The sequence below is a fragment of the Tinamus guttatus genome, unplaced genomic scaffold, assembly GCF_059628265.1.
Source record: "Tinamus guttatus ecotype Peru unplaced genomic scaffold, ASM5962826v1 Tinamus_guttatus_pri_ptg000259l, whole genome shotgun sequence".
Classification (NCBI taxonomy): Eukaryota; Metazoa; Chordata; class Aves; order Tinamiformes; family Tinamidae; genus Tinamus; species Tinamus guttatus.
In genome coordinates this window covers 347,929-373,460 of record NW_028288793.1, presented here as the reverse complement: position 1 = coordinate 373,460, position 25,532 = coordinate 347,929, and the positions used below count along the sequence as shown (strand labels likewise).

The window sequence follows — 25,532 nt, the reverse complement described above, 5'->3', positions numbered from 1 at the left end:
GGTGGAAGCGTGTCGAGAAGCGACCCGAGAGCCTTTGGCTCCGGCCGGCTGCACATCCTGCCTCCTCCGGAGCCCTCGGCCTGCGCCGGACTCCGCTCCGCTATTAATAGGAAACACATTGGCTGAAAGAGGAAGAGCCTCCTCGCGCTCCGAGGAAGCAGGTCGGAGCTGGTTGTTTCCAGGGCGTTTGCTCAGCACGGAGCGTGCGGAGCCGGGCGCTCCGGGAAGGCCAGCGGGAGCTGCGGAGCTCCGGGTCACCGGGAATCTGCCCTGGGAGGCTCCAAGGAAAGACTTGAGTCTTTGCTGGTGGAGATGGGACTGGGAAGGGGCAGGGAGGGACAGGGTGCCGATGTCCCCATCCCTGGGTGTGCATCTGCCCCCAGGGTGCCTGGCAAGGCCAGGATGCACTCGCAGCCATTCCTATGGGGAGATCTAGCTTCAAATTGGGGAGAAATCCTGCATTTTGGCCATGTCAAAGCGCAGCCTTGAGACTGGCACAAAGATTTTTTGCTGGTCCCGCCGCTGCACAGGAGGTTTCCCAATTCCCTCCCGTTTTGCAGCGGGAACGTGGATTAGGAGCAGGGGCCTCTTCCCAGCCAAGCATGAGGGGCTGCTCCTGGGAGAGCATCCATGGGGATGCGGCAGGAGCCGCCCCGCTCCAGCGGCTGGGAATGCAGCGGGATGGATGGAGCGGCAGCCCCAGAGGTGAAGCCTGGTGCTTTATCCTTCTCCCGCCTGCTCCTCCCTCCGCAGGGTTATAAATGGGTGGGAATTGTGTCCCCTTGATAGGCATAACCTCCGCGGCGGCTCCCTCGGCCTCGCTGCCTCCTCGCCCTCCGCGTTTGATGTCTGCCCAGATGCTCCCGACGTTCCTCCCGGAGCAGCTGCCCCGGAGGGGGAAGGGAGGGCGGGAATGGGAGCCGGGAGCCGCCTCTGTGGGAATCCCTGGCTCCCCAGGGACCTTTGCTCCCTTTGGAGCTGCTCTGTGCCCAAACCGGGAACACTGGGGAAACTCGTGGGGCTTTGGGGGCTTCTGCTCCAGCTCCAACCACCGGCTCTGGCTGCTCCAGTTTTTAAAAGATCAATCCCATGGGATCCCCCAGCATCCAGGCGTGAGAGCCTCCCTTTCCCTTTGCCTGGTATCGGACCGGATCTTCCTGGGAGGAGTCCCCAGGGTTGGCGGAGCGCCGGGCACAGACGGCGGCACGGGGAGCGTGGGAAGCGCGGCGGCGCGGGAAGCGCGGGAATTGCGGGAATCGCAGGAATTGCGGGAATCGCGTCGCGCCTGGCTGCGGAGCGCAGGTCGGTGCCGGCCCTCCTCGACAGCGCTCCCAGGGTGCGGGATTGGGTTTTTCCAGGCGCATCCACACCGGAGCCGGGCGAGGGGCCGCGCTGCCGTGGGCAGGTGCTCCGGTGCCTCCGGAGCGGCTCCGAGCGCCTGAGCTTTCCGGAAGCGCCAGCGCTTCGAGCCCTTTTCCTTTGGCCCTCGGTTCTCAGCGCTGACATTTGTGGGCGATTCCGAGGCGTGAAGAAAATCGCGTTATCCGTAACGCGGGCTTGGGTTTCCCGGGAATGAGGGATTCGCGTCCGGATGCGCTTCTCCGAGCGGGACCGCCGAAGCGAGTCCCCCAAGGCCGACGGGACCGCGGCGGCCGCCAGGAAACTGAAAGTCAGCAAATTATTCCTATACCATTAGGGCATTATTTTAAGGAGGAAAAAACGCGGTTGTCTCCACTCCTCTGGAATTTGCATCCAGCTCCCGGGCTCAGACCTAAACCCAGCCAAATTTCAGTCCTCTATAATTTATTTTTTAATAGCGGCGAGCGGGGGAAGTGCCGGAGACGCTGCTCCGGCCCTCGTCTCCCACCCGCTTGCTCCCGTTTCGGGATTGTTCAACATGCAGCAGTGGGAGCAATTCCCTGCTCAGCATGTCCACGGGATGCAGGAGCTGGAGACGGGAATGGGCCTGTGGCTTTGCCGGCCACAGAAGTCGGGTTGGTTTTATTGCTTTTGGGTTAAAAGCAGATTTTCTTTGTTCGGCTGCCAGGAGCCCGGGACTGCCAGCTTTTGGGATTTCTCTTTTTCCCGGAAAAGCCCCTGGCGGTTGCAGGGGCAGAAATGTCGGGGATAGGGAACATTCCCAGCCTTTCGTCTCCCCCTAGAAGTCATTTTTCCAGTTTGGAAGAACAAAAAAAGCAGTTTTAGGGAGGCGTCCGCCAGGCTGGGGGTGGCTGTGACTGACTGAAGCAGCCGTGAGTGGAGCGAGTTTGACAGGTCTCAGCTTGGAGCGGCGCAAGGTGGTGGCTCCAGCCGCTCCGACCTGGCGCCTGGGATGGGGATCAATCCCCTCGGAGCCGCCCGCCGTTTTCCCGCCGCTCTCTGCCCCACTTTCCTTGGCTGCGGGAATGGCCTGGAGGGCGGACGCAGCCGTCGGCGTTCCCGACGGCTCCGAGCAAAGCCCGGCCAGGCTCATTAGCGGCCATCTGGTCCGTGTGGCTGCGGGTCAGGAGGACGTGACTGCGGCGGCGCTGGCGAGGATGCGGGATACGGGATGGGGGATGCGGGATGTGGGATGCGGGATGTGGGATACGGGATGTGGGATGCGGGATGTGGGATGCGGGATGTGGGATATGGGATGCCAGGTGCAGGATGCGGGATGCGGGTGTCCAGTGGCTCAGAGCAGCCGTCGGCTTCCCGACAGCTTCCCAACCTGCACCCGAGCTGGTGCTTCCCTGTGGGATTCCTTGCAATCAGGAGAAGGGCCGGTGCCGCCTTTTCCCCATACACCAAGCAGCGCTCGGCCGGCTCAAGCGCTGAGTGTCCCCGGGGCCTTGGATTCGCTCCCTCCTCCTGTGGAACATCCACTTAGCCGCTTATTTTGCTAGGAAGCGGAGAGGGGGTGAAATGCCCCGAGGCGGCGGCGCTGGCGCAGGGCAGCGCTCCAGGGCGCGTGGCCCTGCGGCCGGGAGCTGGCGGGAAGCGTGTCCGGCCCCGCAGCGCTCCGAGTTTGCCAGTTCTCAGCCTCTCCGTGGGCCGAGCCGGCCGCAGAGGCGGCCGCCGTCCCTGCTCCTGCTCCGCGTCTTGCTCCGTCCTTGGGGAAATCCAGGGAAATGGCCCCCCGCGCTTCACCCTTCCCCTCTGCGCTAGGTGGCCGGCGCGCAGCATGCCCTTCTCCTGAGCCGAGGAGGACGAGGAGGCGGCCTTCGTCCCGCGGCCATGTCTGCCACGCGCGGCAACGGGGAGCCCTGGCCCTCGCTGGAGTCGGTGGGCATCAGCCGCAAGGAGCTGGCGCTGGCCGAGGCGCTGCAGATGGAGTACGACGCGCTGTCCCGCCTGAGGCAGGACAAGGAGGAGAGCCGGGCCAAGCGCCCCGCCGAGCCGGCCCTCATCTCCTGGGACGATGCCCCCGGCGACTGCAACGGCATCAAGGCCCCGCGGGCGCGCTCGGGCTCCGAGCCGGCGCTGGCCCCGGCGCCGTCGGGCTGCACGGCCACCCGGCCGGGCGCTCTGCTGGCCCCGCTGGCCGGCGACTACCTCTACATCCTGCAGGGCTCGGAGCCGCCCGACGGCCCCGCGGCCCCGCGCGGCGGCCCCGAGTCTCCCAAGAAGCTGTCGCCGCCGCCGCCGTTGCCCCCGCGGCAGCCGGCGCCGCGCTGCTCGCCCAAGGGCTCCCGGCCGGCCGCGCCGGGCAGGGACATCAACACGTTCTCGGCCGCGCGCTGCGGGAAGCTCTTGGGGCGCCGCATCTCCGAGGAGGAGCCCTACGGAAGCGGCGGCTACGAGGGCATCGCCGACGCCATCACCTGCCTCAACCTCAAGGGCACGTACGAGGCCGAGGTGCTGCGCGAGGCCGCGCGCGGCTGGAAGGAGGCCCGGAGCATCCTGGAGAAGGAGGGCGCCGGGAAGCCCGTGGCCCGCAGCAAGACGCTGCCGCCCCAGGTGCCGCCCCGCACCTACGGCCCCCGCTGCAACCGCAAGAACCTGGCGCCCGGCAAGAACCGCCGCGTCTCTGTGGAGCCCGTGAGAGCCGCGTCCTCTTCCCAAGCCGGTCCCGTCCCGCGGTGCGGGGTGTCCGGGGCAGGACGCCCCCGGTCCCATCCCGCGTCTCTCCCGCAGCTCCCGCCCCGGCCGCACTCCTTAGGCAATGGCTACGAGCTCTTTGAGGTCTCCGAGGAGCGCGACGAGGAGGTGGCCGCTTTCTGCCACATGCTGGACGTGTAAGTGCCAGGGTGATGCCCGCGGGACCGGCTGGGTCTCTCCGCAAAACATATTTGGGGTGCTGGGCACCCCCTGGCAGGACTGGGTTAGCCCTGGGTGAAGGAGAGATCCTCTCCTGGGGCTCTCCTTAGGGTTCTCTTTGGGTTCTCCATGCGTTCTCCTCGGGGTTCTCCTTGGGGTTCTTCTTGGGGTTCTTCTTGGGTTCTCCTTGGGGCTCTCCTTAGGGGTCTCCATGCGTTCTCCTCGGGGTTCTCCTTGGGGTTCTCCTGGGGCTCTCCTGGGGTTCTCCTTGGGGTTCTCCTTGGGGCTCTCCTTGGGTTCTCCATGGGTTCTCCATGGGTTCTCCTTGGGGTTCTGCTTGGGGTTCTCCTGGGGCTCTCCTTGGGGTTCTTCTTGGGTTCTCCTTAGGGTCCTCCTGGCGCTCTCCTGGGGCTCTCCTTGGGTTCTTCTTGGGTTCTCCATCATCCAGTGGGCACCAGCACCTTGCAATTGCAGCTAGAGCTGCCATGAGATGGGAGCGCAGCATCCATGGGGAGCAAAGTGAGTGGGAAACGGGGTGTGGAGCAAGGGGCTGCCCGCGAGCCCCAGACATGTCTCCCATGCGCCCAGGCTGCGCTCGGGCTACAGCACCCAGGACTATTCCCTCACGGGCTACGTGTGGAGCACGGTGAACCTCAGCCCCGAGCACCTGGGCCACGGCGTGAGCCTCAAGGTGACCGTGGTGTGTGACAGCCTGCGGGAGCCGCTCACCTTCACTTGCGACTGTAAGTGTCCCGCGCACGGAGCGTCGGGAAGCGTGGGACGGCGCCGGCTGGGATAAAGCGGGAGGGATAAACCGGGTGGGATAAACCGGGTGGAATAAACCGGGAGGAATAAACCGGGAGGAATAAACCGGGAGGAACCTCCATGTGGAGCCGCTGGGGGGGTGTCCAGCGAGCCCGGTGGCTGCAGGGAGCAGTGTCCCCCTGTCCCCAGGCTCGTCCACCGTGGACCTGCTCATCTACCAGACGCTGTGCTACACGCACGACGAGCTGCGCGCCGTCGACGTGGCCGACTTCGTGCTCAAGCTCTGCGGCCTGGAGGAGTTTCTGCAGAAGTGAGCGGGAAAAGCGGGGCCAGGGAGGGTGGCCCGAGGGTGTCACTCCATATCCCAGGGGGTGGCCTGAGGATGTCACTCCGTATCCCACCTCCTGGACCGGTGCGATGCTCCTGCCCGGAGCAGCGTCCTGCTCGGCAGGGATGCAGAGCAGCAGCTGATCCCCGCGTGCTGGAGGCGCCGCTCCAGGGAAAGGCCTGAAAACCCGGGAACTGCCAAAAAAGCTCTTTGGGAGAGCATCAATAACGGCACTGTCACGTCGCGTGGCCGGGCCCAGCTGTCCGGGGGGAGCTTGGCTCCTCCGGGCCTGTTTTGAAGGTGCAGGAGGAGGTTTGGAAAGGTTGTTTCCAGGGGAGAGGCAGTGGGAGAGCAAAGGGACTGCAGGACATCCCCAAACCTGCCTCAGAAATGTGCTTTGCTGCAAAGGGGAAAGAAAGAAAAAAAGGGGAACTTCTCCCTTCCTCTGCGAAATGCAACCCAAATTGAAGCGCTTTTTTCTTGGCTCATCTTCGGCTGCAGAGGAGCAGCCTGTGGCCCATGGATGGAGCTTTGCAGGCCAGGGCTCGTGGCCTGTTTGGCGCCCGGGAGGCCCATCCAGGGAATGGTTCTCCCAGATTAATTGCAGTTTTCCAGGCCGGAAAGCCATAAGAGCTTTCTAAGCCTCGGGGCTATTTCCTGTGGCTGAGCCGCAGGGCCGGGGTGCGCGGGAGCTCTTCCCGGAGGGATCCCGCTCTGCCATCCCGGTTCGCTGCTCCCAGCTCCACGCTGCCTTTAGCTCGAGGAAAACTGCATTTCTGCAGGGTTTCCGTGCCCGGTTCCCCCAAAACGCTCCCTGCAGTGAGGTCTCTCTGCAGGACACGCACGCACGGGCATGTGCAGCGCGTGCAGGCGGCTCCGTGCAGAGCCAGCTCCGGCTCCGGCTCTTGGAGAGCTGCCGCAGGGCCTGGCGGAGCAGCCTGAGATCCCGGGAGCTCTGCCACCGCCTCCGAGCGCTGTTAGGCCCTAAAGGGGCGGCTGGGAATAGCTCGAGATGGGAGCGCATCCGTGACGGCACCGCGTGGCCTCGGTGATGGGGAGAGGAGCTCAGCAGAGCCCAAACCCTGGTCTGGGGATCTCCTCATCTGTGCTGAGATGTGTGTGCATGGAGGTGGCACGGTGCCACTGCATCCTGCACAGTGCCACTGCATCCTGCACGGTGCCATTGCACAACTGCATGGTGCCACTGCACGTTGCACGGTGTCACTGCACATTGCACGGTGCCATTGCACGCTGTGCACTGTCACCGCACGTTGCATGGTGCCATTGCACATTGTGCGGTGTCACTGCACATTGCATGGTGCCATTGCATGCTGTGCCGTGTCAGTGCATCCTGCACGGTGCCACCGCATCCTGCACGGTGCCCTTGCACAACTGTACGGTGCCACTGCACGTTGCACGGTGTCACTGCACGTTGCACGGTGCCATTGCATGCTGTGCCGTGTCAGTGCATCCTGCACGGTGCCACTGCACAACTGCACGGTGCCACTGCACGTTGCACGGTGTCACTGCACGTTGCACAGTGCCATTGCACATTGTGCGATGTCACTGTACATTGCATGGTGCCATTGCATGCTGTGCCACGTCAATGCATGCTGCACGGTGCCACTGCATCCTGCACGGTGCCACTGCACAACTGCACAGTGCCACTGCATGTTGCACGGTGCCGTTGCACGCTGTGCAGTGTCACTGCATGGTGTCCCTGCATGTTGGACAGTGTCACTGCATGTTGCACGGTATCACTGCACATTGCACGATGTCACTGCACCTTGTGCAGTGTCACTGCAAGCCACTGAGCAACCAGGGAGCAACCAAGCACTCTCGGAAGGGACTGCCGGAGCGATGCTTCCAAGGGAGCAGCGTATCCCGCTCCGTCCCCGCTGCGCTCCAGCTGCAGGGCTTTGCTCTGAATACAGCCGTTGTCAGCAGAAAGATCCTCTGTTTTCTCTAATGAGCCTTAACTAGAAGCAGCCGCTGTTGGAAAAGTGGCATTTGCAGGAGCGGGGCAGAGCCCGGCCCTGCGCAGAGCAATGCGCGTGGGAAGGGGAGATGGGCTCATCCAGGCACCCTCGCCGCTGCCCGCAGCGAATTCCCTCCTCTCTGCCCGACTTCCCCCTTTGGAAAATGGGTCACAAGGGCCTCATCCCGGCCGTGCAGTGGGTCCGGGCACTGCCAAGAGCTTTGCTCTTGCTGTGCCCGAGGGTTGTGCCTGGCAGCGCCTTCCGCCACTCCGTGTGCTGTCCCGCGTGCTGGCAGGGAACGGAGCATCCCGTGCCCGGCGCGTTCCCCGGGAGCCGCGCGGGAAGGGCTGCTCTATCTCTTGGGGGCTCTCCAAGGACCTTTGAGAAAGCCCCAGAGAATAAAGCCCTTTTGTTCCCGACCTTTTCCTTTTCACGCCTTCCAGAAGAGCCGTGTGGAGCTGCCACACTCCGAAGGCAGCCCGAGCCTCCCGCAGCCTCGCAAAAAGCGGGATGGAGCGGGATGAGCACCAGTGCAGAGCATGGAAAGGCAGGAGGAGGCAGTTTGCATCCCAGGGTCTTTCCCACTGCGGCGAAAAGGGCCAGGCTTCCTGCAGTGCCGTCCCGCATTGTCCTGGCTGAGCAGAACCATGCAGGGCCACGTCTGTCCTTTAGGGTTTTTCCAAGCTGGGACATTTCCCAGCTCCCCCATCCCAGCAGCCGAGTCCCAGGCTGCTTTTCCAAGGGTGCAATGGGAGGAGGGAAACAATAGCTTATTCTTGTGCTCTCTGAGCACGGGCGACCTCGTGGCGCCAGCGCGGTGGGCGAGGGGACCGTGGGGCTCCGGGTGCGAGCGGTGCGTGTCCCGCAGCGAACACCCGCTGGGCAGCCACGAGTACATCCAGCACTGCCGGAAATTCGACATGGACATCCGCCTGCAGCTGCTCAGGAGGACGGCCGTGCGCAGCGACCTGGCGCGGACGGTGAGTGCGGCCGCCGCCGGGCAGCCGGCCTGGTCCTCGCGCGCTCCCGGGATGCTCCGATGGAGCGAGCGTCCTGGCTGGTGCTCTGCATCCCAGTGCGCTCTGCATCCCAGTGCGCTCTGCATCCCAGTGTGCTCTGCATCCCATTGTGCTCTGCATCCCAGTGTGCTCTGTATCCCATTGTGCTCTGTATCCCATTGCGCTCTGCATCCCAGTGCGCTCTGTATCCCAGTGTGCTCTGTATCCCAGTGTGCTCTGCATCCCAGTGCGCTCTGTATCCCAGTGTGCTCTGTATCCCAGTGTGCTCTGTATCCCAGTGTGCTCTGTATCCCAGCGCGCTCTGCATCCCAGTGTGCTCTGCATCCCAGGGCGCTCTGCATCCCATTGTGCTCTGTATCCCAGTGTGCTCTGTATCCCAGTGCGCTCTGCATCCCAGTGCGCTCTGCATCCCATTGTGCTCTGTATCCCAGTGCGCTCTGCATCCCAGTGCGCTCTGCATCCCATTGTGCTCTGCATCCCATTGTGCTCTGCATCCCATTGTGCTCTGTATCCCAGTGTGCTCTGTATCCCAGTGCGCTCTGCATCCCATTGTGCTCTGTATCCCAGTGTGCTCTGTATCCCAGTGTGCTCTGTATCCCAGTGCGCTCTGCATCCCATTGTGCTCTGCATCCCATTGTGCTCTGCATCCCATTGTGCTCTGTATCCCAGTGCGCTCTGTATCCCAGTGCGCTCTGCATCCCATTGTGCTCTGCATCCCAGCGCGCTCTGCATCCCAGTGCGCTCTGCATCCCAGTGCGCTCTGTGTCCTGCTGCGCTCTGCATCCCTCTGTGCTTGCACCCCGCTGCGCTCTGCATCCTTCTGCACTCTGCATCCCACTGCACCTTCCTCTGCCCTCCGCATCCCTCTGCACTTAACTCTGTGCTCTGCAACCCAGTGCGCTCTGCATCCCTCTGCACTCTGCATCCCGCTGCGCTCTGCATTCCTGCACTCTGCATCCCTCTGCACTCTGCATCCCTCTGCACTCTGCATCCCGCTGCGCTCTCCTCCCGCAGGCCAACGACGACCAGAGCCCATCCACGCTCAACCACTACATCCACCTGCAGGAGAGGCCCATCAAGCAGACCATCAGCAGGTGAGGGGGGCCCCGGCATCCCCGCTGGGTCCCCGCTGCGTCCCCGCTCCGCGCTGGGGCTCAGCGCCGCTCTCTGTCCCCAGGCAGGCCCTGAGCCTCCTCTTCGACACCTTCCACAACGAGGTGGACGCGTTCCTGGCGGCCGAGGTGAGCGCGGCCGACGGGCCCTTGCAGCCGGCGTGGGAGCGGGCGCCGCTGGTGGCACCTCGGCCCCGCTCCATCCCTCCGCCCGAATTCCAGGGGGACTTCCCGCTGAAGGCCGAGCGGGTCGTGCAGTCCGTGATGGCCATTTGCAACGCGCTGGCCGCCGTGGAGTCCCCGGAGATCACGGCAGCCCTCAACCAGATGCCCCCCTGCCCGTCCCGCATGCAGCCCAAGAGCCAGAAGGTGAGCGGGGACACGGGAGCAGCGTGGCCCTTCCCTCCATCCGGAGCATGTGCAGAATTCCTAAGAGCCGGTGCCAACACGGTGCCAGCGAGCGGGACATCCCCAGCCACTTCGCGGCCGTGCGGACTCCTCCCGATGCCGCTTTCTCACATTCTTCTTTTTTTTGTTGTTTTCCTCAACAGGATCCAAGTGTTCTGGCCAAGAGGGAAAATCGAGGTATTTCCATTCCCCTTCTAGGCTGAAGTTTGCAGTGTGTTTTTTAACCTCCAACTGCCTCATCCTCTGTTATGAAGCCCCTAAAGGCGCTTGAAACGCATCTGCTCGAGCGCACGGGGGTTTCTAAAGGCTGTTGCTCCCCCGCGAACGCAGCAAAGTGGGAACATTAACACTTGCCTGCTCCCCGAGGGGCTCCTCGGAGCCTCCGGGGTGTCCCGGGGAGGGAGGTGGCCCCGCGGGGACGCGCGGGCGCCCCGTGTCACCGCTGCCTGCCCGCAGAGCGCATCGTGGAGGGCCTCACGGCCGCCATCCTGGAGCTGGTGGAGCTCTACTGCAGCACCTTCAACGCCGACTTCCAGCGCGCCGTGCCGGGCGGCCGCAGGCAGAGCCCACTGCAGGAGGCCCGGCTGCTCGCCGCGCCGCTCGCCTTCACCGTCTACGGCACCCACCGCATCCCCATCACCTGGGCCGCCAGGTGGGGAGCGCGGCTGCGGGGACCGACGCGGGGGCCGCGGGGAAGAGAGATGGGGTGCCGGGGTGTCGGGATGCTGAGATGTTGGGATGCTGGGATGTCGGGATGCTGGGATGCCGGGATGTCAGGATGCCGAGATGTCAGGATGTTGGGATGTCAGGATGCCTGGATGCTGGGATGCCTGGGTGCCAGGATGCTGGGATGTTGGGCTGCCAGGATGCTGGTACGCCGCGATGTCAGGATGCCGGGATGCTGGGATGCCTGGATGTCGGGATACCGGGATGCCAGGCTGCTGGGATGCTGGTATGCTGGGATGTCAGGATGCCGGGAAGCCTGGATACCAGGATGCCGGGACACCTGGATGTCGGGATGCTGGGATGTCGGGATGCTGGGATGCTGGGCTGCCAAGATGCTGGTAGGCTGGGATGTCAGGATGCCGGGATGCTGGGATGCCTGGATGTTGGGATACCGGGATGCCAGGCTGCTGGGATGCTGGTATGCCAGGATGTCAGGATGCCAGGATGTCAGGAAGCCTGGATATCAGGATGCCAGGACACCTAGATGTCGGGATGCTGGGATGTTGGGATGCTGGGATGTCGGGATGCTGGGATGCCGGGATGCCAGCATGTTGGGATGTCAGGATGCCAGGATGCCGTGGTGACAGATGGCGCCGTCCCCGCGGCCGTGGCGCTCCCGCTGCCCGCGCCGTCCCGGCGGGCGTCCCCGCAGCACAGTGAGGACAGCGCGCGCCAGCGGCGGCAGCCGCCCCGCCGGGGACCCCTCGCTTTTGTCCCGTCCTTAATGTATTCCCGCCGGTGACTGGCTGCGAACAAAGCGGGCGGCCTGGGAAACGCCGGCAGCCGCTGACCCCCGGCGCCCGCGGCCCTCCGGGATTGTCGCGCGGCACCTGCCGCACGGCAGGGCCCTCCCGCGGGACCCCCGTGCCGCGGCATTCCCGGCGGCATATGGTGATCCGGCGGGATGAAGCCGGCCCTGCCGCGGCCCCGGCCCCTCACGCGGCCTCTGCTCCCCTTGCAGTTATGAAGATTTCTACCTCTCCTGCTCCCTGAGCCACGGCGGCAAGGAGCTCTGCAGCCCCCTGCACACCAGGAAGGCCCCCGTGCACAAGTACCTCTTCCACCTCATCATATGGGACCAGCAGTAAGGAGCTGCCCCGGGGGCAATCGGAGCGATGCTGCTTCCTCCTCTTCCTCCTCATCCCCCGGGTCCCCCAGTTCCCTTCCGCGCCGTGCCCCATTTTGGAGGCTGTCAGAGCGCTCGCTGCCCCGGAGCTACTCAGGAGGGTGGATGCCGGAGGCGCTGCTGTCATTCCCAGGAATAGCGCTGGCGAGCGGCCTGGCACCGGGCGTTTGCACCCAGCTGCCCCGGGAGAAAGCGGATCCGCTCCCAAAATAGCGCTGGGAGCCGGCCGGGGGGCCGTGCCGTGCCCGGCATTCGCACCACGCATGGGGAGGGGATAATTTTAGCAGGCGCCTGTGTCCCCCGAAGGACACGCGCCGGCGGGGCTGCTCCTCCGGGCGGGATGCGGCTCTCGCCGGGGGCTCCCTGGCACTGGAGCTGCGGGCCGAGGTGCCGGGGAGGCAGCGGCTGAGCCGCCCGCCGCTCTCTTCCAGGATCTGCTTCCCCGTGCAGGTGAACCGGCTGCCGCGGGAGACGCTGCTGAGCGTCACCCTCTTCGCCGTGCCCGTCCCGCCGCCCGGGAGCTCCTCCGACGCCGGCAAGCAGCGGCGGCCGCCCGAGGCGCTGGGCTGGGTCACCACCCCGCTCTTCAACTTCAGGCAGTAGGTACCGCCGCGGGCACCGTGCCATGCACCGTGCCATGCGCCGTGCCATGCGCTGTGCAATGCACCGTGCCATGCACCGTGCCGGGCACTGCGCCATGCACCGCGCCATGCACCGCGCCATGCACCGTGCCGGGCACCATGCTTGCACCGTGCCATGCACCGTGCCATGCACTGTGCCATGCACCGCGCCATGCACCCGTCTTCGCCGCCGCAGGGTTCTCACGTGCGGGCGGAAGCTCCTGGGCTTGTGGCCGGCCACGCAGGACAACTCGCGCGCCCGCTCCAGCGCGCCCAACTTCAACCAGCCCGACAGCGTCATCCTGCAGGTGGGTCGCGCCGCGGGGACCCCGGGAGGCCGCGCCGGTCCCCGCGCCGTGCCCGGCTCATCCGCCCGCCTCTCCCGCAGGTCGACTTCCCCGCGTCCGCCTTCGATGTGAAGTTCACGAGCCCTCCCGCGGCCGCCTTCAGCCCCCGCTACGAGTTCGGCAGCCTGGGCGAGCAGGAGCAGCGGCAGCTGCGGGAGGCCATGCAGAAGAAGTCGCTCTACTGGTGAGGAGGGCAGATATTGGCACCCCCCTGTCCCGCGAGGCCGGAGGTTTGGGCTCTCGGAGCCTCCCTGCAGCGTCCCGGGCAGCGGGGAGCAAGCGCAGGGGCCTCTCCTGCATTCCCGGCTCCGCGGCAGGTTCTCCGTGTCCCCCCGCAGCCGCAGCCCCGGCTGGGACAGCTGCTGTCCCCAAGCTGGGCCCGGCGCGGCCGTCCCGCCCTCGGCCATCACCAGGATCAGGTGTCGGCAGCTGCACCGGGCCCAGCGCGGGGCCGGGGGACAGCGGGTGCCGCGTGCCGGGGTCCCGGCAGGAGCAGAGCGGGGCCTCCTGGGCACTCCTGGTGCCGGTGTCCCCGCTCCCTGCAGCACGGCGCATCCCTCCTGCTCCCTGCAACACGGCACGTCCCGCGTGTCCCTCCACTCCCTGCGGCACGGCGTGTCCCGCGTGTCCTCCCACTCCCTGCGGCACGGCGTGTCCCGCATGTCCTCCCGCTCCCTGCAGCACGGTGCGTCCCGGGTGCCCCTCCACTCCCTGCGGCACGGCGCATCCTGGGTGTCCCCCCTGTTCCCTGCAGCACGGCACATCCCTCCTGCTCCCTGCAGCACAGTGCGTCCCGTGTGTCCCCTCTGCTCCTTGCAGCATGGTTCATCCCGTGTGTCCCCTCTGCTCCTTGCAGCACGGTTCATCCCGCGTGTCCCCTCCGCTCCTTGCAGCACGGCACATCCCGCGTGTCCCCCCACTCCCTGTGACACAGCGCATCTCGCGTGTCCCTCCTGCTCCCTGCACCACGGTACATCCCGCGTGTCCCCTCTGCTCCCTGCGACACGGCGTCCCGCGTGTCCCCCCGCTCCCTGTGGCACGGCGCATCCTGGGTGTCCCCTCCGCTCCCTGCAGCACAGCACATCCCGCATGTCCCCTCTGCTCCCTGCGACACGGCGTCCCACGTGTCCCCTCCACTCCCTGCACCACGGTACATCCCGGGTGTCCCCTCCGCTCCCTGCGGCACGGCGCATCCCGGGTGTCCCCCCCGCTCCCTGCACCACGGCGCATCCCGCGTGTCCCCCCGCTCCCTGCGGCATGGCGCATCCTGGGTGTCCCCTCCGCTTCCTGCAGCACAGCACATCCCGCATGTCCCCTCTGCTCCCTGCGACACAGTGTGTCCCGCATGTCCCTCCACTCCCTGCACCACGGTGCATCCCGGGTGTCCCCCCGCTCCCTGCACCACGGCGCGTCCCGCGTGTCCCTCCGCTCCCTGCGGCACGGCACATCCCTCCCGCTCCCTGTGACACGGCGCATCCCGCATCTCCCCTCCGTGAGCTCCTCCGCAGCCCCGAACGCACCGCGGCGCGCCGGGCGCAGGGGGATGCCGCAGTCCCCGGTATTTGCACCATCCTCTTGCTGCCACCGCGTCCCGCTGCCCTCCCGCTCCCCTAGGCTGACGGACGCCGATCGGAAGCGGCTCTGGGAGAAGCGCTACTACTGCCACGCGGAGGCCAGCGCGCTGCCCATGCTGCTGGCCAGCGCGCCCAGCTGGGAGTGGGCCTGCCTGCCCGACATCTACGCCCTGCTCAAGCAGTGGAGCGACGTGAACCACCAGGACGCCCTGGGGCTGCTGCACGCCACGTAAGCGGCCACCAAGAGGGGCTGACGGACCCCGGGGCCATCAAGGCTTGAGGGGCACCGCGGGCTGCAGCTGCGGGAGCGGGCGCGCGCCGGGCGCCGCTGTGCCGGTGACGCGCGCTCCGGCCGCAGCTTCCCGGATCAGGAGGTGCGCAGGACGGCGGTGCAGTGGATCGACTCCATCTCCGACACGGAGCTCCTGGACTACCTGCCCCAGCTGGTGCAGGTGAGCGGCGGCTCCCGTGGCGCCCGGGCGCCCGGCGTGACGGTGCCCTCACGCGCATCCCGTCTCCTCCTCCCAGGCGCTGAAGTACGAGTGCTACCTGGACAGCCCCTTGGTGCGCTTCCTCATGAAGAGAGCCATCTGCGACCTCAAGATCACCCACTACTTCTTCTGGTAAGGGAGGCACCGGGGCGATGCCGGCGCGACGCCGGCGCGATGCCGGCGCTGCCGTCGCGACCCGGCGCTGCCATCGTGACCCGGCGCTGCCGCCCAGGCTGCTCAAGGACGGCCTCAAGGACTCGCAGTTCAGCATCCGCTACCAGTACCTGCTGGCCGCGCTGCTCTGCTGCTGCGGCAAGGGGCTGCGCGAGGAGTTCGACCGCCAGTGCCTGCTGGTCAACACGCTGGCCAAGCTGGCGCAGCAAGTGCGCGAGGCGGCGCCGTCCGCGCGCCAGGTGAGCGCCGGGGGCCGCAGAGGGGCCGCCGCGGGGCCGCCGCGTCCCCGCGTGCCAGCGCCGCGTCCCCCCCACCCCGCAGGCCATCCTCCGCGAGGGCCTCGAGGACGTCAAGCAGTTCTTCAAGGCGCACGGCTCGTGCCGCCTGCCGCTGAGCCCCAGCCTGCTGGTGAAGGGCGTCGTGCCCAGGGTGAGCGGCCGCGCGGGCCCCGCGCGCGCTCCCCGCCGCTCCCGCCGGCCCTCACGGGCTGCTCTCTCCCCCGCCGGCGGCAGGACTGCTCCTACTTCAACTCCAACGCCGTGCCCTTGAAGCTCTCCTTCCAGAACGTGGATCCCCTCGGCGAGAACATCCGCGTCATCTTCAAGGTGAGGCCGTGGCGCCGCTGGGCGCGCGCGGCCCCTTCCCTGCCTTTTCCCGGCTCTGACCGCTGTCCCGCGGGGTCCGCAGTGCGGGGACGACCTGCGGCAGGACATGCTGACGCTGCAGATGATCCGCATCATGAACAAGATCTGGGTGCAGGAGGGGCTGGATATGCGCATGGTCATTTTCCGCTGCTTCTCCACGGGCCGCGGCCGAGGTACCCTCGCGGCGAGGTGTCCCCAGGTGCCAACGGCCACCAGGGACACGGTGCTATGGGGACAGCCTAGGAGAGGCTGCGTCCGCCTTGGTGTGGAGCACGGCGGCGGGACGGATCTCACCGCACGCTCTCGGCCGCCAGGCATGGTGGAGATGATCCCCAACGCCGAGACCCTGCGCAAAATCCAGGTGGAACACGGCGTGACGGGCTCCTTCAAGGACCGCCCGCTGGCAGACTGGCTGCAGAAGCACAACCCTGGCGAGGATGAGTACGAGAAGGTGAGGAAGAGCGCGCCGGGGTCCCCGCTCCGCACACGTTGCTTCCCAACACGGCGGGACCAGCGCGGTCCTGCGCCCACCACGGGGCCGCCCGGCCCTTCTCCTTGTCCCGGCGGCTCCATCCCTGCCCTCCTGTCCCAGGCTGTGGAGAACTTCATCTACTCGTGCGCGGGCTGCTGCGTGGCCACCTACGTGCTGGGCATCTGCGACCGGCACAACGACAACATCATGCTCAAAACCACGGGCCACATGTTCCACATCGACTTCGGCAGGTTCCTGGGCCACGCTCAGATGTTCGGCAACATCAAGAGGTGAGAAACGGCACCTCCTTTCCCCTCGCTTTAGCCCCGGTGCTGGAGCCTCGCCGTGATTTAATACGTGAACACCCCTTGTCCCCGGTGCTGTCGGCGGCGGGTGACACTTGCCACGCTAATGTGGCCCTTGCAGGGACCGGGCGCCCTTCGTCTTCACGTCGGACATGGCCTACGTCATCAACGGCGGGGACAAGCCCTCGAGCCGCTTCCACGACTTCGTGGACCTGTGCTGCCAGGCGTACAACCTCATCCGCAAGCACACGCACCTCTTCCTCAACCTGCTGGGGCTGGTGAGAGCCGGGGACGGGGACACCGGGGTGGCGCTTGTCCCCCCGCCGCAACCGTGGCTCCGCTCCGCAGATGCTGTCCTGCGGCATCCCCGAGCTCTCCGACCTGGAGGACCTCAAGTACGTCTACGACGCCCTGAGGCCGCAGGACTCGGAGGCCGATGCCACCACGTACTTCACCAGGTGAAGGAGATGGACACGCGGGACGGTGGCGGCGGAGAGCGCCCGCTCGGCGGCACGCGCAGGACCCCGCGGGCGCCGCTGAGCGCGTGGCCTTGGCCGCAGGTTGATCGAGTCCAGCCTGGGCAGCGTGGCCACCAAGCTCAACTTCTTCATCCACAACCTGGCGCAGATGAAGTTCGCGGGCTCCGACGCGCGGCCCGCGCTCTCCTTCGCGCCCCGCACGCACTCCATCAAGACGGCCGGCCGCATCCGCGACGTCTTCCTGTGCCGCCACGAGAGGGTCTTCAACCCCAGCAAGGGCTACGTGAGTCGGGAGGCTCGAGGCCACCCCAGCATGTCGGGGGCACCGACGGGGAGCAGCTCTGCCATAGTTAGAAGCAGAGGCGCCTCCGCGTGCTTAGGGAGCTCTTAATTTAACTGCTTCCATGCTATTCCTGTTTGGAGAGCCGGTCCCGCCCTGGGTGGCAGGGGACAGCTGGGCTCCGGCGCCGCGTCCCGCCGCGGGCCGCGTCTCAGGCGCCTCTCCCCGCGCAGACGTACGTGGTGAAGGTGCAGCGCGAGGGCGCCGGCGACGCGGCCTTCGTGCAGCGCACGTTCGAGGAGTTCCAGGAGCTGCACAACAAGCTGCGCCTCGTCTTCCCCTCCTCGCTGCTGCCCAGGTACCGCCGCGGCGGCGCCGGGACCCCCCGCGGCGCCGGGCCCGGCCGCGCGCCCACGCTCGGCCCCCCGCGCCGCCAGCTTCCCCAGCAGGTTCGTGATCGGGCGCTCGCGGGGAGAGGCCGTGGCCGAGCGCAGGAAGGACGAGCTCAACGGCTACATCTGGCACCTCATCCACGCGGCGCCCGAGGTGGCCGAGGTGAGGGCGCGCGCCGGGGCGCCGGGGACGGCCACGCGCGCCCGCCGCCGCCGCCGCTCACGGCCTCCGTCTCGCCCCGCAGTGCGACCTCGTCTACACCTTCTTCCACCCGCTGCCGCGGGACGAGAAGGCGGCCGGCACCACCCCGGCCCCGAAGCCTGCAGGTAGCCGGGTCCCTCCGCGGCGGATGGACGTGGGGCGGCCGCTCTCCGTCCCCTGCGCCGGTGTCACCCGTCCCCTTCTCCTTTCCAGACGCCACGTGGGCTCGGCCCGTGGGCAAGGTGGGCGGCGAGGTGAAGCTCTCCATCTCCTACAAGAACAACAAGCTCTTCATCATGGTCATGCACATCCGCGGGCTGGTAGGTGGCCGCGGGCTCCCTCGGGGCCGACGCCGTCCCCGCGTCCCGCCGTGGGGCTGAGCGGCGGCCGCTCCTCCGCCCCGCAGCAGCCGCTCCAGGACGGCAACGACCCCGACCCGTACGTCAAGACCTACCTGCTGCCCGACCCCCAGAAGACCACCAAGAGGAAAACCAAAGTGGCGCGGAAAACCTGCAACCCCACGTACAACGAGATGGTAGGAAGGGGCTCCCCGGAGCGGCGGGAGGGCTCGGGGGGCTCCGCGGCGGGCGCTGACGCTCCGCGCCCGCAGCTCGTCTACGACGGGGTGCCCAAGGGCGACCTGCAGCAGCGCGAGCTGCGCCTCAGCGTCCTCAGCGAGGAAGGCTTCTGGGAGAACATCCTCCTCGGAGAGGTGGCCATCAAGCTGCGGGAGCTGGACCTGGCGCAGGAGAAGATGGGCTGGTTCGCGCTGGGCTCGCGGGGCCACGGCACCCTCTGAGCGTCCCGCCGGCGCGCGGCGCGTCCCGCTCCAGGAGTTGTATCCCGGAGCGAGGGACGGATTTCAGGGCCCGCCGGCAGGGACTCGGTTCTCCCTGTGTTTCGCCCGTAGGGACGGGGCGCTCGAGTCATGGTACCCACCATGACGTGGAAAGCCGCAGTAGACGTCTTCTTTTTTAAGTTTACCTTGTGTCAAGGGAGCAACACGGTGGCGGGGAGGGGGGATGGGGCGGACTGCTGGGGGGGATCAGTTTCTTCCTTTGGGGGGATCTCAGTATTTTAATTTTTTTTATTATTATTATTAACGAGTAGCCGTGTCCAGCCGGGGCTCCCGGCCGCCCTGTCCCACCCGCGGCCGCGGCCCCGTGCGGACGCGCGCGTGGTGCCTGTGGTGCTTTGTTTACAGCGCGAGCTCCGTAAACGGATGAAACGTTTCTCAGGATCGAGAATAATGAACTTATCTTTATATTAAAAAAGAGAAAAAAGATAAAAGGATTTTAAAAAATTAAAAGTTCTCAGTGCGGCGTCTAGCAGCAGAGGGGGCTCGGAGGGAAGTCGAGGGGATTTTTAGGGCTCCCGCGCCCAGCGGTTTCTCCCACGGCCCCGGGACCACCCGTCCCCTCGGGGCTGGGGATGGCCTTGTCCCCCGCCCCAGGGCAGGACCCCTTAGGACCGCCCCATCCCAATCCCAATCCCGATCCCGATCCCGATCCCGGTTCCGATCCCGGTGCCACCAGAGGGGGCGCTGTTGCGCATGCGCCTCCCGCCCCCCCCGCTCCGGCTGATGCAATCCCCACGCGGAGGAAAGGGAGGGAATCCCCTTGGGGGCGGAGCCTCCACCCCTTAGCAACGTCCCCGAGAAGGGGCGGGACCCTAGCAACGGCGCGGCGCCGCCCAATCGCCGCCCGCGTCGCTCCGTGACGCGCACCGCCTCCGCCCCGCCCACGCCTCAAGGGCGGGAGGGCGGTCCCGCGCCTGCGCGTTGGCGCCGCTGCCCCCCGCCCCCCCCGGGGGGGCCGCGCCGGCCGGGGGCGGTTTTAGCCGTTGCGCCCGCGCCGCCGCCATTTTGTGTCCTCGGTCGCGCTGTCACCTCGTCCCGCTCCGCCCGTCCTGGCTGCCCGCGCTGGCCGCCCCGCCGCCCTCCGCACCATGAAGCCGAGCTCGCGAAGGAAGCCGCCCGCCGCCGCCAACAGCAGCAGCACCGCCGCCACCCATCGCCCCGCCGCCACCCATCGCCCCGTCGCCCGCCGCCGGCTCCCGGCCCCGCAGGCCCGGCCGCGTCGCTGAGGAGGAGCCGCCGCAGCCGCCCATGGAGCCCAGCGGCCGCGAGCGGGCGAGCCCCGCGCTGCGGCGGGCGCAGCCCGGCTCCTGGCTCGGCTTCCCGCTGGCCTGGCCCGAGGCGGGCGGCCCCGGCGCGGCTTCGCCCGCCGCCCCCGCCGCGTCGCCCGAGGCCAGCGCGCCCTTCTCGTGGCTGCGCCTCGTGTCGCAGCTGCTGTCGCCGCTGCCCGCCCTGCTGCAGCGCCTGCTGCCGGGCCCGGCGCTCAGCGCCGCGCTCTGCCCCGCCGCCGAGCCGCCCGCCAAGGCTCCCCCGCCGCTGCTGCTGCTCCCCGAGCCGGCCGCCTCGCTGCGCTGGGCCGAGGCGAAGCTGCCCCGCGCGGAGGAGCGGCCGGAGAGCGGCCCGCAGGCCCTGTGGGGGCCCGGCGTGGCGCCCGTGGCGGTGCCGCGCGTGGGTTTCCTCTCGCAGGCGCTGGGCAGCGGCGGCCGCGCGGCCCCCTCGGCCTGCGGCCCCGCCACGAGCCACTTGCCGCAGCCGCTGAGCGCCGAGGTGCCCTGGGGCGGCCTGCGGGAGATGGAGCTGCTGCGGGCCAAGCGCCGGGAGTTCCTGCAGCAGCGGCGCCTGGCCGTGCCCGAGCCCGACCACGGCTACCACAGCCTGGAGGAGGAGCAGCAGCAGCGGGGCGCCTGGCCGCCAAGGGCAGGACAGCAGCAGGGGGGTGACAGGGAGCTGAAGCGCCCCGAGGAGCAGCTCGGAGGCGGCTGCGTGGAGCAGGAGGCCCCCGAGATGGCCGCGTTTGAGGGGGAGGCCTTGACCGACGAGGAGGGCACGGACTCCGAAGCAGAGCAAGAGCTGCGCCTCTCGAGCCGTCCGGCCTGTGCTAATAAACTAATAGACTATATTATCGGGGGAGCCTTCAGCGGGGAGGAGAGCGCAGATGATGAAGACTGGGAGGATGATGACGACGGGTTCGACAGCGAAGGGCTCCTCTCCGATTCGGATGCTGGTAGCCAACATGAGGAACGATTGCATCTCTGGAATTCCTTCTACAGCCTGGATCCTTATAACCCTCAGAACTTCACGGCTACCATTCGGACAGCTTCCAGTGAGCCGGGAAGGGATGTGCTCTGTGGGTCGGATGTAGAAGAGGAGGAGGAGGAGGAAGAGGAGGATTCATGGGCAGAAGAATCTTCAGGCTCTCCTGACCCTAGTTGTGAAGAGGATGATGAATGGGAGTGTAGTAGTGTGGATGAGGCAGAAAATTTGAAACTTTGGAATTCGTTCTGTACCTCAGATGATCCGTATAATCCTTTCAATTTCAAAGCCTCCTTCCAAACGGCAGCAAAACCAGGGAAACCGGGTTTAAAAGGGGCAGAGAGGCCGAGCCTGGTCACTTCTGAGTGCAGCCTCTTAACAGTGTGTACGGTGCAGCTGGAAACGCAGCCCTGCGGCATCGCAGACCCTGGGCAGCAGGGCCTGCCTTCTGCTGCGAAATGTGGACGTTCCAAGAGGAAAAAGGTACTCTCAGTTCTCACGTTTTTGCGTTTGGGGAAAGCTTTAAAAAACAAAGGCGACTTGTGCCAAGTGTGGAATGTGAGCAGTGAGGTCGTTTGTGCAGGGTCCCAGCAGCAGGGGCAGGCGGGTCGTGCCCACATGAGCTTATGCTCGAGGTATTTGGCTGAACTCAGCATGCAGCATCTTTTTTATGTGATGGCAGACTTTGTAATTCAGTGGCATGAACCAGAAGACTTAATTTCTCTCAATTTTCGTTTTTAAATTGTATATCTCTCTCCTATATTTATCTGTTATAATATAGTTTTCCTCGCCTGAGAAACAAACGAGAGCTATGCGAGCTACATTTTATTTTCATATGTAAAGAATCCTTTGGGTTATGAATCATGCTGATAAAACCCTGCAGGGCTTCTCTGTTACGTAGTACACTTGAGACTTTAAACGTTTAATTGTAAATACGTAGACCTCTAACAGGCCAGCCTAAGTGCTTGACTGCAACCATGTGGCTTTTGGGGACGGGAAGAACCGTTGTGGGTTAACACACATTGCAGTTAGTCATTACAGCTCTATGTATGTGCTCCTATTTCTGGTTAGGTGGTTGCTCTTTGCAATCCAAGATTGAACAGTTTGTCAGACAAGCTACTGTACTTCCCTCTACCTGGAAAGTACCCCAGGTTGAACTGACTTTGTGAGAGGAATTTGATCCCTTAGAACATCTATCTGAAATGCTGTAACCCCGCTGATAATCTCTGCTCTAAGCTCCTGTTTCCCTGGGTTCAAGTGTTGTGGGACATGTGGACTACTTATTTGCAGTAGTATTTTTTTGGGCCATCCTACTTTCAAACCAGTGTCCCTGTAGCTGTGTGATCTTTTCAGTGGTGCCACAGAAGAATCGTGCTCTAGATGCAATATTTAGCCTGATGTTACAAGATCCAGTAATTGCACTCAAGGGCATCTTAGCCTGATGTAAAAAGAATGAAAGGTAGCAAGTCTAGGGGGACAGGCTGATGTAACAGCCCCGTGTGCTCTGAAAGCAGATTCTTAATTAGGCCTGTCAGCAAATCTGAGCAAAGATGCTGGGCGAGGATTGAGGTTTTCCAAAGAAATCACCAGGTCACCCATCCCGGTCAAGGCTCTTTCCTGTATGTCCCCCTGCAATCGAGCAGCAGTGTTCTTGTTTCTAAAGTGTTAAAACCTGGGAGTGTTTTGTTTCACTTGGGAGCTAGTGAGTGTAATAACACTGCTCAAGGAGCATAGGGGGTCTGCTGAGCCACAGAATTGAATTAAAAGCAAAACTTGTAATTACAACTTGTCTGATTTCAAAAATAACTTTTGGATATGATCCCTTTCAGAGGATTAGTATTCTTTTAAAGCTTGCCATGTGTAACTGAGTTAAGTTTACCAGCGAGGCAACAAGCTTGTGTTCTTTCATGTTTCCCAGAAAACCCATACACACTCGAGTTCTCTGGAATTTCATCTCAGCTCTAAACAGGCTGATTTGTTCCAGTCACGTAGGAATGAGTGTTGCTTCCTTCAATGTGACATCCTTCTCCTGGTACCAAAGTGCAGGCTGACTCACCCAATTACTCATTCTCTGCTACAATGGTTATTTTTTTTTAAAAGATGCTTCAGTAATTAGACCTTGATAGGTAACATATTTTTAGCTTTAAGTCAGTGTTCTGGCTGATCCTAATGAGTAACCTTGATTACTGGTGCCTGCGTAAGGCAGGGGGGGGTCTGTTATTTCACACTTGGGTCTGGAACATGGTGTGTCCCTCTGTTTAACAAGGCCTCTTTTTAAGCATTAGAAATAATTGTATGTGTAGATAAGACTGAGGTTTTCTTGCATAATTTGCTTAATTCTTCAATCCTTGCCTTTTCCAGGTAACCTTCCTTGAAAAAGTTACCGAGTATTATATAAGCAGCGAGGAGGATCGTAAAGGGCCCTGGGAAGAACTTGCACGAGACGGATGCAGGTTCCAGAAACGTATCCAGGAAACAGAAGATGCCATAGGATACTGCTTAACCATAGAGCATAGACAAAAAGTATTTAATAGACTCCAAGAAACCTACAAAAGGCTCGACCTCGTCTAGCACCTTAAAAGCTGTGGTAGTTGTATGACCCTAAGCACTCATGAACACCTTCAAAACAACGTGTGGCAGCTGCCTGTGGTTTGAAATTGGGGGGGAGAGTGGGATTTTAACACTTTGTCCCAATCGAATATTCAGCCAATGTGTGTCCCATTTTTGGTATCTAAACAAAACCTTTTGAGTATCATCAAGGGGAAAGCGGGCTATAATTGCATTCCTTTTAAGTAGCACTTGAGAACTGGACTGCTGTAGGTTTAAGTTCATTCCAAAAATGCCTTGTCTGCCGTATTTGGAGAAGTGGTGGCTATTAAGTTGGAATTATGCACTTTGAAAAAGCAAACCTATTTTGAAGGAAATATTTATGGGGCTCAAAACCCGGTTATTGCAGTTTTGATTTAAAGTTTGAAAATGTGTGCTACGTTTTTGTGTTTGTTTTTTTAACTTGTTAAAAAGACACCTTGAATTTTGCATCCCTTAATGTTAAATTTATTGTGCAAAGGAGGTACTACTTTTCCCTTCCTTTTAAGATCTTAATTTTGCATGTAATTGGTGTTCAGGTGTTCATGGAGCATAAACTGATGTCTTGATATTTCAGTCTAGAACACTGGGGGTTTCAGGTGAACTCTGGTGCATTATGAGCCGTTTGGTTTGTTCTTATTTAAATGATTTTTTTGCCTAGTACTGCTCCAGAGGGTGTTGGCTGCTTTTGCACCAAGGCTGTTGCTTTCACAACACTGAGAGGCATCGTCCTGATCAGTAATTTAAACTTCAAGGTGTGTGTGAAACTATGGGTGGTAATCTGAGTTTAGGTGTAGCCCCGCACAGGGAACTAAACCTTAAACCTTAGTTTTTTAGTTACTCTTAAAGTAGCTTTGCCGTAATTGACTCTGTTTTTTGAAAGTGGATTCAAGAGGAGGATTTTTCATATTTTTGGTATCCAGTGTACTTGCCCTGATAATTATAAGGAGAGTTATCTTTGACTTAAGGAAATCTGAAGTTACAAATTCCTGTGTTCTTTACCAAAAGCCAGTATTAATGCTTCATGTGTCTGCGCTCTTGTTCAACTGCTACCAAAATAACCTTCCACATTTCAAGAAGTTGAGAGGTGCTTGGCAGAATGAAAACACTCCCTATTTATGTTCCAAACTTAACATATTTAATAGTGTTTCAGTCAAAATGTGGCTCGTAGGGAAAAATACTTGTTATTGCCTTTGGTAAAATAGGCAAGAGTCAAGCTTACCACCACCAGCTCTGCTGGTGTCTGTGATCTTGGAGAACTCTAAGTACCTGAAGCTGCAGCTTCGGTTACTCCAGGTAGCTCAGTTTACTCGTGTGTATAAGAACCCTCAGAATGATGTGAATAAACCTGCAGGTGCTGCCGTGCTGTTGGCAGCAGCTAACAAGAGACTCCAGCTGGAACTGAACACAGAACACACATACAAACCACACGAAAAGCTGCTGCTTCCAGAAGGGCTTCTGATATCAAAAAAAACCACCCTTTTCAGCCTGCAGTGACTGAGGACCCTGTTCTTCCACCGATGAATAAACCCTGCTAATATTCATAGAAGCGTGTCTGCCTGGTAAGCGTCTTCTCCCCATCCCAATGTTTTCCAAGTGTCAGACTTAAGGTGCTAGCAAACTATTCTCACACTAACTTCATGATAAAGCCACTTAAAAATAAGCAAAGTTTGTCACCATTTTCCCTAGAACATATCTTAAAATAGTCCCGCAGGATGTGTAAAGGTGTAAGTGGCTTTGAGTGAGACAGTACAAATAACACTTCTTAAACTTTAAATCAAAACTGTAACTATCAGATTTTATTTTTGTATGATTTAGAGAGAAAGTTAGAAAACCTTCAACATTGGCTTTATACAGATTTTAATTGGTTTGTGTCGCATTTGTTGGGTTTTTATATCTAAAGTTATATTTCTGTATATAAAACTATTCAGAACTAATCTGTAAATTGTAATAAAGATATTTGCAAGATAAGAAGTTTATCGTCTTTCAGGGAAGAGACCGGGGTGTGCTGGGTAACTTTATGAAGCAGCATTCATAAACATACTGCAGCTGGCCAGGTTAAAACATCAAATATTCTTTTTTTTGTTAGATTTTGGGGTAAAGAGCAGCTTGTTGTCACTTAGAAACAGTCTTACCTTTGAACGTCCTTGTGAAC

At 62.5% G+C, this 25,532-nt stretch overlaps 2 protein-coding genes across 2 annotated transcripts; both read left to right on the top strand.

The window, feature by feature from the left end:
- The first annotated feature begins 3,216 nt into the window (after positions 1 to 3,216).
- PIK3C2B (phosphatidylinositol-4-phosphate 3-kinase catalytic subunit type 2 beta) lies at positions 3,217 to 18,481 on the top strand. Its single transcript, XM_088526877.1, has 32 exons — positions 3,217 to 4,020; positions 4,117 to 4,217; positions 4,828 to 4,982; positions 5,194 to 5,314; positions 8,180 to 8,291; positions 9,345 to 9,424; positions 9,508 to 9,571; positions 9,665 to 9,811; positions 9,994 to 10,027; positions 10,307 to 10,502; positions 11,538 to 11,660; positions 12,134 to 12,301; positions 12,519 to 12,630; positions 12,711 to 12,853; positions 14,284 to 14,472; positions 14,602 to 14,695; positions 14,772 to 14,866; positions 14,967 to 15,147; positions 15,230 to 15,337; positions 15,421 to 15,513; positions 15,596 to 15,725; positions 15,867 to 16,003; positions 16,145 to 16,314; positions 16,451 to 16,607; positions 16,678 to 16,787; positions 16,890 to 17,091; positions 17,322 to 17,446; positions 17,526 to 17,643; positions 17,726 to 17,807; positions 17,896 to 18,002; positions 18,089 to 18,217; positions 18,293 to 18,481. Exons 1-32 carry the CDS (start codon positions 3,217 to 3,219, stop codon positions 18,479 to 18,481), a joined length of 4,776 nt encoding a protein of 1,591 aa, XP_088383003.1.
- A 1,300-nt stretch (positions 18,482 to 19,781) lies between these two features.
- Positions 19,782 to 23,739, top strand: PPP1R15B (protein phosphatase 1 regulatory subunit 15B). Its single transcript, XM_010223273.2, has 2 exons — positions 19,782 to 21,274; positions 23,153 to 23,739. The coding sequence occupies exons 1-2, from the start codon at positions 19,790 to 19,792 to the stop codon at positions 23,360 to 23,362; spliced, it is 1,695 nt and encodes a 564-aa protein (XP_010221575.2). The 5' UTR covers positions 19,782 to 19,789; the 3' UTR covers positions 23,363 to 23,739.
- The last annotated feature ends 1,793 nt before the right edge of the window (positions 23,740 to 25,532 follow it).